This window comes from Benincasa hispida, chromosome 12, assembly GCF_027475165.1.
Source record: "Benincasa hispida cultivar pf3 chromosome 12, pf3_genome.v1.1, whole genome shotgun sequence".
Lineage (NCBI taxonomy): Eukaryota > Viridiplantae > Streptophyta > Magnoliopsida > Cucurbitales > Cucurbitaceae > Benincasa > Benincasa hispida.
In genome coordinates this window covers 39,170,955-39,182,760 of record NC_143489.1, presented here as the reverse complement: position 1 = coordinate 39,182,760, position 11,806 = coordinate 39,170,955, and the positions used below count along the sequence as shown (strand labels likewise).

Sequence of the window (11,806 nt, the reverse complement as noted above, 5' to 3'; positions counted from 1 at the left end):
TATTTTCATAAATGTTACACAAATTGGTCTCAAAGTATTTTTATACACAAGTTAGTTTGTTTTTCTATACTCACAGTGTTTTTATTAATGTCAAATTACTATTAAAAGAGATAATAAACATTATGAACTGGTCGTTGGAGGTAGTTGTCAAAATGGGAGTGGGGTCAAAGGTGGTTTTCGCTAGAGTTAGTCGCTAGAGTGATAATTGGTGTTTGCCACTGGAGTTGATCATATAGGTAGTCACCAAAGGTAATCATCAAAGTTGTTTGCCAGAGTTAATCGTCGAAATTGGACATCAGAGGTGGTCTTTGTTGGAGTTGATCTCTAATAGATGGAGTTATTGGAATCATTGGGGAGGAAGAGTTGGTTATTTTAATCATTTAGTTGTAAATAGTTTTACCATACCAAAATGATAGTTAAAATAACACTTATTCATCATTTTAACGCACACCCCAAACACTAAGTAGGTTATTGTAGCCAACTCAACCCACTACAAATTGGAACTCAAACACTTCCTTAGTCCTTGAATTTTGATATTTGTTTCACTTTAGTCCGTAGACTTCAAAATGTTACAAATTTACACTTAAGGTTTAAATTTTGTTACAATTTGAACTATAGATTTCAAGTTTTATCTTTTTAATCTTGATTTTTCACTCAATTCAACCCACTCCAGACTTGAACATTAATGTCTCTTAATTAAATTAAAAATTTATGTCGTGACAATATAAAATTAATTTTGAAAATAATGAAAGATTAGTAGATGTTAATTAATTAAAGGACTACCGTAATACCAGAATTTTCTTTTTCCTTAGTGAATGAGTATTATCCTTTCGTATTAGTGGAAGAAGAATATCCAACGAAAATTTGAGAAAAATATGACACCTCACAATGAAAAATAAAAGCGAACTGGAAAGTTCCCTAAAGGTCTAATTAAAAAGCGCCACGTGTCGATTAGCAGAGCTTAAAAACCGCCACTCTAATATCCGCCCTTTGTTCCACGCAACGGTCGTTGTTGGTAATTTATGTGGTTGTCGTTTATTTTTTATTTTAAAATAAAAAAGAAAAAAGGTTCAGCCAATCAGAAGTGAGTTGGACGAAGACATCCACAAGGGCGAGATGCTATTGGTCTACGAATGTACACGTGGTAAAGTGGACAACGGACAGTGACGTGGCCAAAAAGCGCACTTGAGATAATTTAGGGACAGCCTCAACTCCACCTGACATGTCTTTCTTTTTTTCTTTTTCTTTTTCTTTTTTTTTTCTAAATAAATATAAAAAGAATTTAATCTGAAATTAAATATTTGTTCGCCTCATCCATAACTGCTGGCCAACCTTCTTCGCCTCTCTGTTAGAATATTATAGGCCTTTCACCGAGATATTTCTTTCTTCTTTCTTCTTTTTTTCCTATTTTTCTTTTTTTATAGTTATCATTTCAAATATCATTTTCCTCGATATTTTTGTGTGGATAATATCTTTCCTTTCCTTTTGTAACACATATATTTTCTTTTTCCTTTTTTACCATCATTCATTTTTTATATTAATTTTTATGCTGCTAACTGGTTTGTTTGGTTTGAACCGTACTTTTTTTTTTTTTTTTTTTATCAAATAAATGTTGTAAAATAACAAATGAAATGATGATCAATTTTGATAATTTCTAAATTTTGATTGGATTAAGTGTCATTTTCTTAATCTTTTTTAAGTTAAAAAAACTTGGATATTGGCCTCTATGCAACCTCATATTTGTATTTTTCTTTTAAGGGAGAACACATAGAATTAGGTGCAGTGTAGATTACCTCTAATAATTACTTTTTTAGATTTGCTTGATGTTTTAGTCTATTGGGCTAGTTTTAAAAAATCTTGGGTAATATATATACTATATATACATAAAAAGTGTTATAAGGGGAGAATCTTTACATCTCCCTCTCTTCCTTCGTAAATTTTCATAATTCATATTTTGTCATTCTTCACAATTAGGTAGGTTGAGGTGGTTACGCTCGAAGTTGTGCATTTTTTTTTATGTATAGGTGTGATCTAGACCAGAAAAACATCACGATGTAACAATAGAGATATGCTTAAACCAACAATCACGACTTTTGTCTTTACAAATTTTGTAAATTCATATTTTCTCTTTTATTTTCATGTAGTTAAAAATGGGTAAAACAATGTAAATAACTATTTGATCTTATATTGTCTTGCTTTTTATGAAGTCACACTGGGAGATAGAGCTTGCTATCTAAGAATTGTTCCATGGATCTCATCGGATATGTTTGATGCTTCTTGGGGCTTCATTGGTGTCCGTGAAGTCATCGGATGAATTGCCAAGTAGATAGATTAGATCCATATGCAGCTGTTGCTCCGCAGCGATGTGGACTCGACGCGCTCCTACCCACCTCGGGGCACCATTGCATGTCGGGAATATGGGGGAACATACTAGACATAACCACTCCCTTGGTTGGAGGTTGGGCCCAGGCTTTTCGATCGATACACAGTTAAGTAGGCCGATCACGAATGCAACAGGGAGGAGCAATCCAAATAAAATAAACTATAAATTTCATGTGTATCGCACATGTTATTGGACTAGTATAGTTAAAGATGGATGCAATTTGAATCGAAGTCCATTTAGAAAAAAAAACAAAAACAAAAAAGGGAAAAGTTGGAATAGATTGAAGAAGTTGACACTAAAACAATGGACGAAATTGATTGAATGAAGTCAACTTAATTGCTAAAAGTAGTAACATGCCCAAATAAGAAGATATATATATATATACACTAAAGATTCTAGGACTGCAAACGAGGTAACCAACTAATTGTATACAAAGATTTTTATACACTGTACATACGTATCCAATAACTCAAAATTTATAGAAAAGTAGTCCGATGCATTGTTGAGTTGGATACTGTAGGGCTTATTTGGTAGAGAATTCAAATTTCCTTTATATTATCAGATTTATTGAATTTAATAAATATGTGTTTGTAGACAATTCAAATTCTATTTTTGGAAACTGTTTTCAAATTTAGTGATCCAAATAATACAGATTACGAAAATAACGTTTTTATATTTTCACTGTATTCAGATTTTGAATTTTAAATTTTAATATAGAATTATATTAAATAAAGATAAATAGAAATACAATATGTTAGGTTATAAATATAATTCACTTAAAAAAATAAAATACGTATTATGTAATATATTATAAATTATATGATATTACAAAATAGTTCATTAGTAGATAACACCAATTAGTTTTATGATTTAATAACTATATCATATCAAACACATTTCAAACAACTACTTAAATTAAAATTCAATTTCTGAATCTACCACTAAATCCATATCAGAAACATGAAATACAACTACGTTTTTACGTTCTCATGGAATCATTTAATTTCAAATTTTTACTTTTGTATTCTCTACCAAACAAATCCTTAATTTCTTGGATGAATGTTATGAATAATAAAAAGTCGAGCCAAACAACTTACAACTCAATTAAAAAAGAAAAAAAAAAGAAAAGATAAGGAAGAACAATATCTACATTGATAGACAACTCAAAACCAAAAGTTAAACCGTACTGATTTTAGTCCAAAAGTGAAACCTTACAAATTTTAGTCCAATGTTGATATTATGGTATGAATTATGAAGAGAGTTCTTTTCACCATATAAGTTCAAATATAAAATTTACGAGAAAAACTAACACAAAACAGCCCATCAATTTAATTTAAACAAAATAAAATCGTTGGAAGGTCAATTTCTTAAAAAAAAAAAAAAAAAAAGGTAAACAAAATTTATTTGGCCAAGATTTTTTTGGTTTCCCTTTATAGATTTTATGGATTTTCTAAAAAAAGCTGTCCCGTCCAGATTCAATTGATTTGGTATTTTTTTTAATTATGACATTCATGTATTTTCATCTAAGTTTAACTTTAAAAAATCATAATATCTTAACAAATTTTATATATAATAAAATAATATGAATCTTCAAGTAATTGTTTAATCCCATTATAAATTATAATCATTATTGATATAAATTATAAACATAAGAGATAAGACAAACTAATAAAAAGAATTGAAAAAAATAAAACGTCGGAAAGTGAGAGAGATGACGTCATAAATAGATTTAGAAGCTATCCAATGTAAAAGGGGTTGGCCAACAGAAGATAATAGACGAACTGCCACGTGTCGTCTACTTAATCTTCGGACGTGAACCACAAGTTCTATTTTTTAATTCCACCTTTTTTTCCCTAAATAAATATTTTTCTCGTCGCTTTTTTTTTTTTTTTGAATGTTTCCGTCGTATTAAATAAAATAAAATAACGAGAACCCAAAGATTCAATTATTCTTCTAATTTTTGAAATCTTACTAATTAAAACTTTACACTAATATTTGTAAAGTTCAATTGTTTTTTTCTTGTGGAACAATTTAGATAATCTATAATTTTAAAAAAATTAATAGAAAATTTTCAATTGAGAGTTGATTTAAAATGAAACTGAGCATTAATAAATAGTCTCGAATTTAAAATTTACTCAAATTGAGATTATCACAATTTTAATAAGTATGTGTCTTGAATAAATTTTAGTTGGGAGATAAAAAATAGTAATTGGTGTCTTTATCCCTTCCTCTTATCGGTATGTTTTTCATTTCTTTGGAACTTGAAGATTGTATCAACTCAAATGCTAATGTAATAATTATATTGATCTAAATTTAAATCCTTAACTTTTACTGGTATATTAATTTCGTCGTCTATTACATTCTGCTCGTGTCTTGTATTTTTATCAATTAAATCCTTAACTTTTTCCGACCAAATCAAATGAAATTTCAATTAGATATTTTTTTAAAAAAATAAAATCCGTCTCTACATCAATTCTAACTGTCCTTAATTTGACATTTGAGGAAGTCTACGCATGTAAGAATTGATACTCAAATAAAAAACTTCATAATTTAAATTAATATAATTTTTAATTTCGAGTTAATTGATATAACTTCAAAATTTAGGAGTATAAATTGATATATTTTTGGGTTTCTTTCAAATATAGAAAAATGACAAAAATAATTACAAAATAGTAAAATGTCACTATTAGTGATAAACTATTATGGTCTGTTATAGATAAACACAAATAGAAACGATAGTATTTTTCTATATTTAAAAGTATATTCAACTGTTTGACATTTAAAATTAATTTTCTAATTTTTAATATTTATCCACTATATTTTAAAGAATGGTAAAAATATATATATATATTTTTTTTTTCAGAAAAAGAAAAGAAACAAGAAAAAAGGGAATATGTGGTAGCGACTTTTGTTGGCTCTTCACCGGAAGCCAAAGTTCTCAGTCGCCTTGTTCTTGAACTCACATCATCATTTCTCTTCATCCTTCTTCCTTTCCCTTTTCTTCTACTCTGTAATTCAAATCTCCATTTTTCTCATCCTCTTCCTCTTTCCTTCTTCATTTCTTCATCTTCTTCACATAATTCCCTTCTGCTTCAACATCCTCAACCTTCTGCTTCTTCGTTTCCAGTTTTCATTCTCAATTTCCACGCAAACGGACTGGTTTTTCGCCTCCATCGGACTTCAATCTCTATCTCTAACTTTTTCCTGAATCTCTCTGTTCTTCTCTTCATTGTTTTCCGTTTAATTTGTTCTTCAAGTTGTTCTATCCATTCTCACCAGGAAGATTGATCTGCTTTCTTTGTTCTCTGCCTAACCACGAGTTGTTTCATGTTAAGAATGAAGCCGTTGTTGTTCATAATTGTCTTCTTCTCTTCTTCTTCTTCTTCTTCTTCTTCTTCTTCTTCTTCTTCTTCGCTTTCGAAATCGAGTAATTAGTTCTTATTTTCTTGCTATTGTACGGATGAAACCGCTCTTCAATTTTCTGAACCTGGCGCGAATCTGATTCCTTTTGTTAGATGTTCGTTCAGTGCCTAGTCACTTAATTTTAGGGTTTTTGAAAAATTTGATCTCGGTATTTTCTCTTGAGTTGAACAAGGATCTTTAACCGTGGAAGTGGAAACTAAATCAGTTTGATTTCAAGGTTTATAAGGCAAACCATCGAAATTATGATTATTTAGGGCTTGTTTTGTTTATACTTGAGAAACACGGAAGATTTCTTGGTTACTGTAAATTGAACGGGAAGCAATTTTGTGAAGACAGAGGTGTTCGGCTTCGTAAAAGCAGAGGAAGAAGATTTGCACTCCAAGAGTTAGCCATGGGTGCTGCAAACATGCAATTACAAGTATGAATATTCCATTTCTTCTTCTCCTTTGCTTTCATCTTTCGAGAAGTAATTTGAATTTTGGACAAATGATTTCTTTAGTCCGTTTTTGTAGCTTGAATGTATTCAGATCTTGTTAATTATTGGCATGAGAATCGAGAAATAATAGGGAGAACGTGTTTTACATTTCTGTTTCCTTCCATGTGATGAATTAGATGAGTTTTGGTCAATATAGAAATTTGAACCAACAGATGTGTATAGTCAGGCTAAAGTTTGGCCTCCTAAAATTACTCTTGAAAAGCTTTCCGAATATACCTGCGAAATATTAGACAATTTTTTTCCTCGTTTTAGTTTTTCGTTTTGAAGTTTGTCATGAAACTGGGTAGATATTTTCCCTCTTGGTTAACAAGTATATACAGAGCCTCCGGGGAAAGTGAAGAAAACACAAAATCTTTACTTATCTCATCACCATTTCTTTCAGTTCGTTATCTCGTGTATTGGTTCTTAATCATATCCTCGAATTTGGAATCATGCTGTATAATCGTCCTATGCACCATTTTGTTTTGGATAATTCTGGGGATATCAACATGGTAAGATTTTGGGTCGAGTTAAAGTAGTTTAGTTTCAATATATTGAACAGAATTTTGTGTGAAGACTGAATTTCTGGATGTTTCTCGAGACATGATTTGAAAACAAATCTTTGTTGACTTGTCCTCTGATGTTTGATCACTGTAGAACACTGGAGGCGGTCTCTGTTCTGAGAACATTAGTTCAGCTGTTTATGAACCAACTGTAACTCCTGATCAACATTCACCAGAAAATGTCCAATTGAAGGAATTTTCTCCCAAGGTTTTGCTTCCATTGCCCAATTTCTCTGTTTCAGAATTTTGATATGCTTCATTCCAAGCATTTCTAAATAGCTTTACTCTATGTTGCTCATTGGTTAGGTAAGGAAACCTTACACAATCACAAAACAAAGAGAAAGATGGAAAGAGGAAGAGCATGAAAAGTTTATCGAAGCTTTGAAGCTGTACGGTCGTGATTGGCGACAAATAGAAGGTATGGTTGAACAAAAAGAGGATGATGGCACATAACAAAACAGAGAATAAAGAATCCTTATTACAATTTTTTCATTCCCTCATAAATGAATTTTATCTTACAGAGCATGTGGGCACGAAGACCGCAGTTCAGATTCGTAGCCATGCTCAAAAGTTCTTCTCCAAGGTCTAATGCTCTTATTCCAGTACCCATTATCTACCATAATATACATATTCCGATTTATGAATGTAAGTAATTGTTAAAAATCACAAGGCGTGCTAAAGATCCTTGAAGGATTAATGCTTGTGTTTCATGATTTTCCAACTTCTCATTTGTTTTTATTATTGCCTTAGGTCACGCGTAATTCAAATGGGTGTAGCACAACTTCAGTAGGATGCATCGAGATTCCTCCTCCCCGTCCTAAACGAAAACCAGCTCATCCATATCCCCGTAAAGAAGTACCTCATTCTCATAAGGCATCCCCCATATCAGAACAGACAAGGTCTTTGTCTCCACAACTTTCAGATAAAGAATGGCAGTCTCCAACATCAGTAGTTGTAGCAGCGAGCGGTTCGGATACGCTAATGTTCACTGATTCGAGGATCCATCATGACAGTGGATCTCCTGATTTATCTATTCCATCCACAGAACCAAACTCATCTTCATTGGACGAGTCTCCGACGGCAGCCCCAGGGACAGAAAATTCAACCCCTCATGAGACAATTCCAACGGTGCAGCTTCTTTTTCTGTACCTTTAGATAGCAATTACTTAAATTAAAAACCTATTGATGCAACTAAAAGTTCTGTTATTTTGGATGACAGAACCTGGAGTTATTTACAAAAGTTGATGTGATTGAAAAAGATGACTCAACAAAAGAAGTATCAATGCAGAGTCTTAAGCTCTTTGGAAGAACTGTATTAATAACAGATCCCCACAAACAAACTCCAGTCGTAGAGAACTGTGCGGCCGAGGCTGACCCTAAACTAGGGGAAAACCAAAAGCAAGTATCACCATGGAACTCCATGGTGATGGAATCTTCTAAAGGAAATACAGAGTGCACTTGGAATCATGGAGCTTTCTATTTCATACAACTCAATAGTGGAGACTCAAAGCAAGGCCCCGGTTCTACAGTTCCGGTATCGTGGTGGAGTTCTTATGGTAGTTATCCACTTTCTTTTGTACACTGTTTCAAACAAGCACATCTGAATCCAAATCAAGTCGACGATAAGGAAACTCACAAGGATCAATCATGGTGCGGGTCGAATACCGGATCGGTAAACAGTGGGGAAAATGGCGATAAAGTTGATGAGAGTGACATCCAAAGCTGTAGACTATTTCACAACAATAGAGATGGAGATTCAGTTCCTAAAGATGAATTGATTGGAAAAGCATTGTCTTGTGAATTAATAAGTAGCCATGAAAAGAATACCAAAGGGTTTGTTCCTTACAAAAGATGCATGGCAGAGAGAGCTAGACAGTCCCATACAATAACAGAGGCAGAGAGAGAGGAGAAGAGGATTAGGCTTTGCTTATAGAATCAAATTAAATTTTGTACAGGGATTATGGAGCACACAAGAGGCTTGGTGATATAATGTTTCTCAGGTTTATAAAAGATGGTACAGAAGACCACCACATCCCTGGCCTTGGCTTCTTAAGGTTTTGCCTTATTTATTATTCTTATAATAATATATATATATATATATATATATAGTTTAACAATGTCCTTTTTCATAATTTGTTTTCCTATGTTCATTATATATAATTATGTTCCTTCTTGCTTATCTAAATAATTTTATCACTTTGTAACTGTAAATTCTCACTTCTTTATGTGGAAACTGAACATTGGACTTCCTTAAAGAGATTAAATGTTCATTTTGCCCTTTTGTCTCGTTTCTCTCTTATTGTTGACTTTTCATTTTAGTGTTCGATGCTAGATTGACTATACTATGATATTCAAAGTAGAAAACTTAATGCTGAAACGAGCATAGCACAATAGTTAATGGTATGTCGGAGAGAAAATCTGGATTCTGTTATATGTTTTTAGATTTACTGAATTCAACAAATATGTGTTTGGTAGAGAATTTAGATTATGTATATGAAAAATGTTTTCGATTTGTATGATTCAAATAGTGCAAATTCTAAATATATATATATATTTATTATATCCAAAATTTGAATTTTAAATTTTGAAATCCACAATTATATTAAATAAAGATAAAAATATTTAAAAATAAAATATGTCATGTTATAAACTTAGTTCATTTTTTTTTAAATATAATGTATATTATATAATGTATTGTAAACTATATAATATTACAAAATAATAATTATATAATTTTTTTTAACATAAATCATATTCATAAAGAAATTTAGTAATGATTTATTGTCAACTAAGTATTTGTTGGTAACTACAATTAGTTTAATGATTTATAAATATATAGTATCAAACACATTTTAAACAATTGATTAAATTATAATATATATTTTTTAATTTACTACCAAACATATATCTACAAATCTGAAATACAACTTTATTTTTACTTAATATCTTATTTTTAAATTCTCTACTAAACAAATCTTAAGGTATCAATAGCCCTTCTATTTACACATTTGTAATACTTGTACTTGATAGTCATGTAAAATAAAGAAATAAATAATTGGGACTAAGGACTTTACTCCTATACTTCTTTGTTTAATATTAAAATAACATAGAAACTAGAAATAAAAAATAAAAAGCACTACTTAATAACCCATAAAATAAAAGGTTGTTTTTAAATATAGAAAAAAGAATCAAAATCTAACAAAATTTTAGAACTATTAATATCAAGTCTATCAGTGTCTATCAGTTTTAAAATTTTACTATATTTTGTAAATATTTTAAGCAGTTTTTCCATTTGAAATAATTTCTCAAAAATAAAAATGATTTTTTTTTTTGTTCCTAGGAAAAATGTGATCATAAAGTTGAAAATAAGAAAAATACAAAAACCCAATAAAGTGGGAGTCCACAGTTGTAAATGCTATGCAACTTGCAAACTACTAAATCCAGCAAGGGGATTCAGCTACCCATCCAAGAGGTCAAAATTACCAAGCAAACAACTCGATTCCACCTGTAATCATCATAATTTGTAGGGAAAGTTTCAAAAAATCATCTATATCCATGAGTTGAAAATTACTGGCTTGAAAGTGGGGTTGATTCCTACCATCAATAGCAAAAGAATAAGGCTCAAAAGTTGAGGAAAGAGGAAAGCCTACATTACATCCCTATCACTATCATTGGGAAGTGAGGGCATTATTATTATTATTTTTTTAGTACAACCTGATGAACCGTAGATTTTAATCTTTGACCTCATGATATATATCTTAATCAATTAAGCTATGTTAAAGTTGATAGTGAATGAGGTACTCATTTGATTCCAATCCAACTCAACTATGAAATATTTAGGTGGGGTTGTTTCGTGTTAAAAAAATTAAAAATATTAATATGTAAAAGAATTATTTAATTAAATTAGAATACACAACTCAATTTCAATTTATATCATGATAAATTTATTTTCTAAAGTGTTAAAAATTGTTTTTAAGAGTTATTGGAGGATAAATAATCCAAAATAATCATGAAATTAAATAAAATTAATATATATATAAAAGTAAAAAACATGTTTTTTAAGAAATTAATAATAAGTTCGAATTGGTTTCAGTTTTAAGTAAATCCATAAACTAACATAATCGATAAAATTTTCATTTATTTGAATTCAACTCAATCCAAGCCATACGAGTTGGGCTGGGTTGGATTAATCGGGTTGTTTCAGTCATCAATTTTTTTAACACCCTTAATTCTTATTGTGAGAATGAAATAATGGTTCAATTCGACTTAAAATTAAAAACTCCTTGCAACATGCATTGGAAAAGAGGAAAACAAGGACAAAAAGTTGCCCGGGTAACCATTTTGTTTTTTAAAATTAAGCTTATAGATACTACTTGTACCTCCAAATTCCTTCGTTATCTGGTTTTTACCAATTGTTTAAAAAACCAAGTCAAGTTTTAATAACTAAAAAAAGTAGCTTTGAAAATTTTGTTTTTGTTTTTGGAATTTAGCTAAGAATTCAATCAGTGTACTTAAGAAAGATACAAGTAACTGTAAGAAATATGAAGGAAATAGATTTAATTTTCAAAAATAAAAAATAAGAAATAAAATGATTATCAAACGAAACTTTAAAAATTTGATACAAGGAGAACGACTCTTCTTTTGGAAGAAATGAAAGACGGAAATATTGAAGGAATTAAAAAGAGAGAGCTAAGCATTAGATTTACTAGCTATGAATTAGACTGACTTTGATACTCTATCAAAATGCCTTCTCTCTACAAAACTCAATCACATAAACTGAACATTTCTTAACCATTGTATTATGACTTCTTAGAAGGAGATTCAAATCTATTATTACAAAAATAGAGGATTCCAACCTTGACCTTTTAGAGAAAAGTATAGCTTAACATTTTTTAACGACTGTACTCATACCAATAGAATATAACATTAAATTTTAGGAAGTATATACACTTCTAATTATGG

The 11,806-nt window shown here is 30.4% G+C and overlaps 1 protein-coding gene across 2 annotated transcripts; it reads left to right on the top strand.

Moving 5' to 3' along the window:
* Positions 1 to 5,271: 5,271 nt before the first annotated feature.
* On the top strand, positions 5,272 to 9,134 carry LOC120068194 (protein REVEILLE 1-like). 2 transcript variants are annotated; one of them, XM_039019901.2, is made up of 6 exons: positions 5,272 to 6,224; positions 6,939 to 7,052; positions 7,151 to 7,262; positions 7,366 to 7,427; positions 7,595 to 7,972; positions 8,064 to 9,134. In XM_039019901.2, the coding sequence occupies exons 1-6, from the start codon at positions 6,198 to 6,200 to the stop codon at positions 8,775 to 8,777; spliced, it is 1,407 nt and encodes a 468-aa protein (XP_038875829.1). In that variant the 5' UTR covers positions 5,272 to 6,197; the 3' UTR covers positions 8,778 to 9,134. The 2 variants fall into 2 exon arrangements, with proteins under 2 accessions (XP_038875829.1, XP_038875830.1); XM_039019902.2 differs by having other exon boundaries at positions 5,305 to 6,224; positions 7,366 to 7,489.
* Positions 9,135 to 11,806: the final 2,672 nt, after the last annotated feature.

What these genes read in the sequence shown, in the direction of transcription:
- LOC120068194 (XM_039019901.2), top strand. Translation starts at nt 6,198, where the DNA reads ATGGGTGCTGCAAACATGCAATTACAA. An exon ending in CTCAAAAGTTCTTCTCCAAG is followed by an intron (nt 7,428 to 7,594) that starts GTCTAATGCTCT and finishes TTATTGCCTTAG; the next exon opens with GTCACGCGTAATTCAAATGG. An exon ending in CTCATGAGACAATTCCAACG is followed by an intron (nt 7,973 to 8,063) that starts GTGCAGCTTCTT and finishes TTTGGATGACAG; the next exon opens with AACCTGGAGTTATTTACAAA.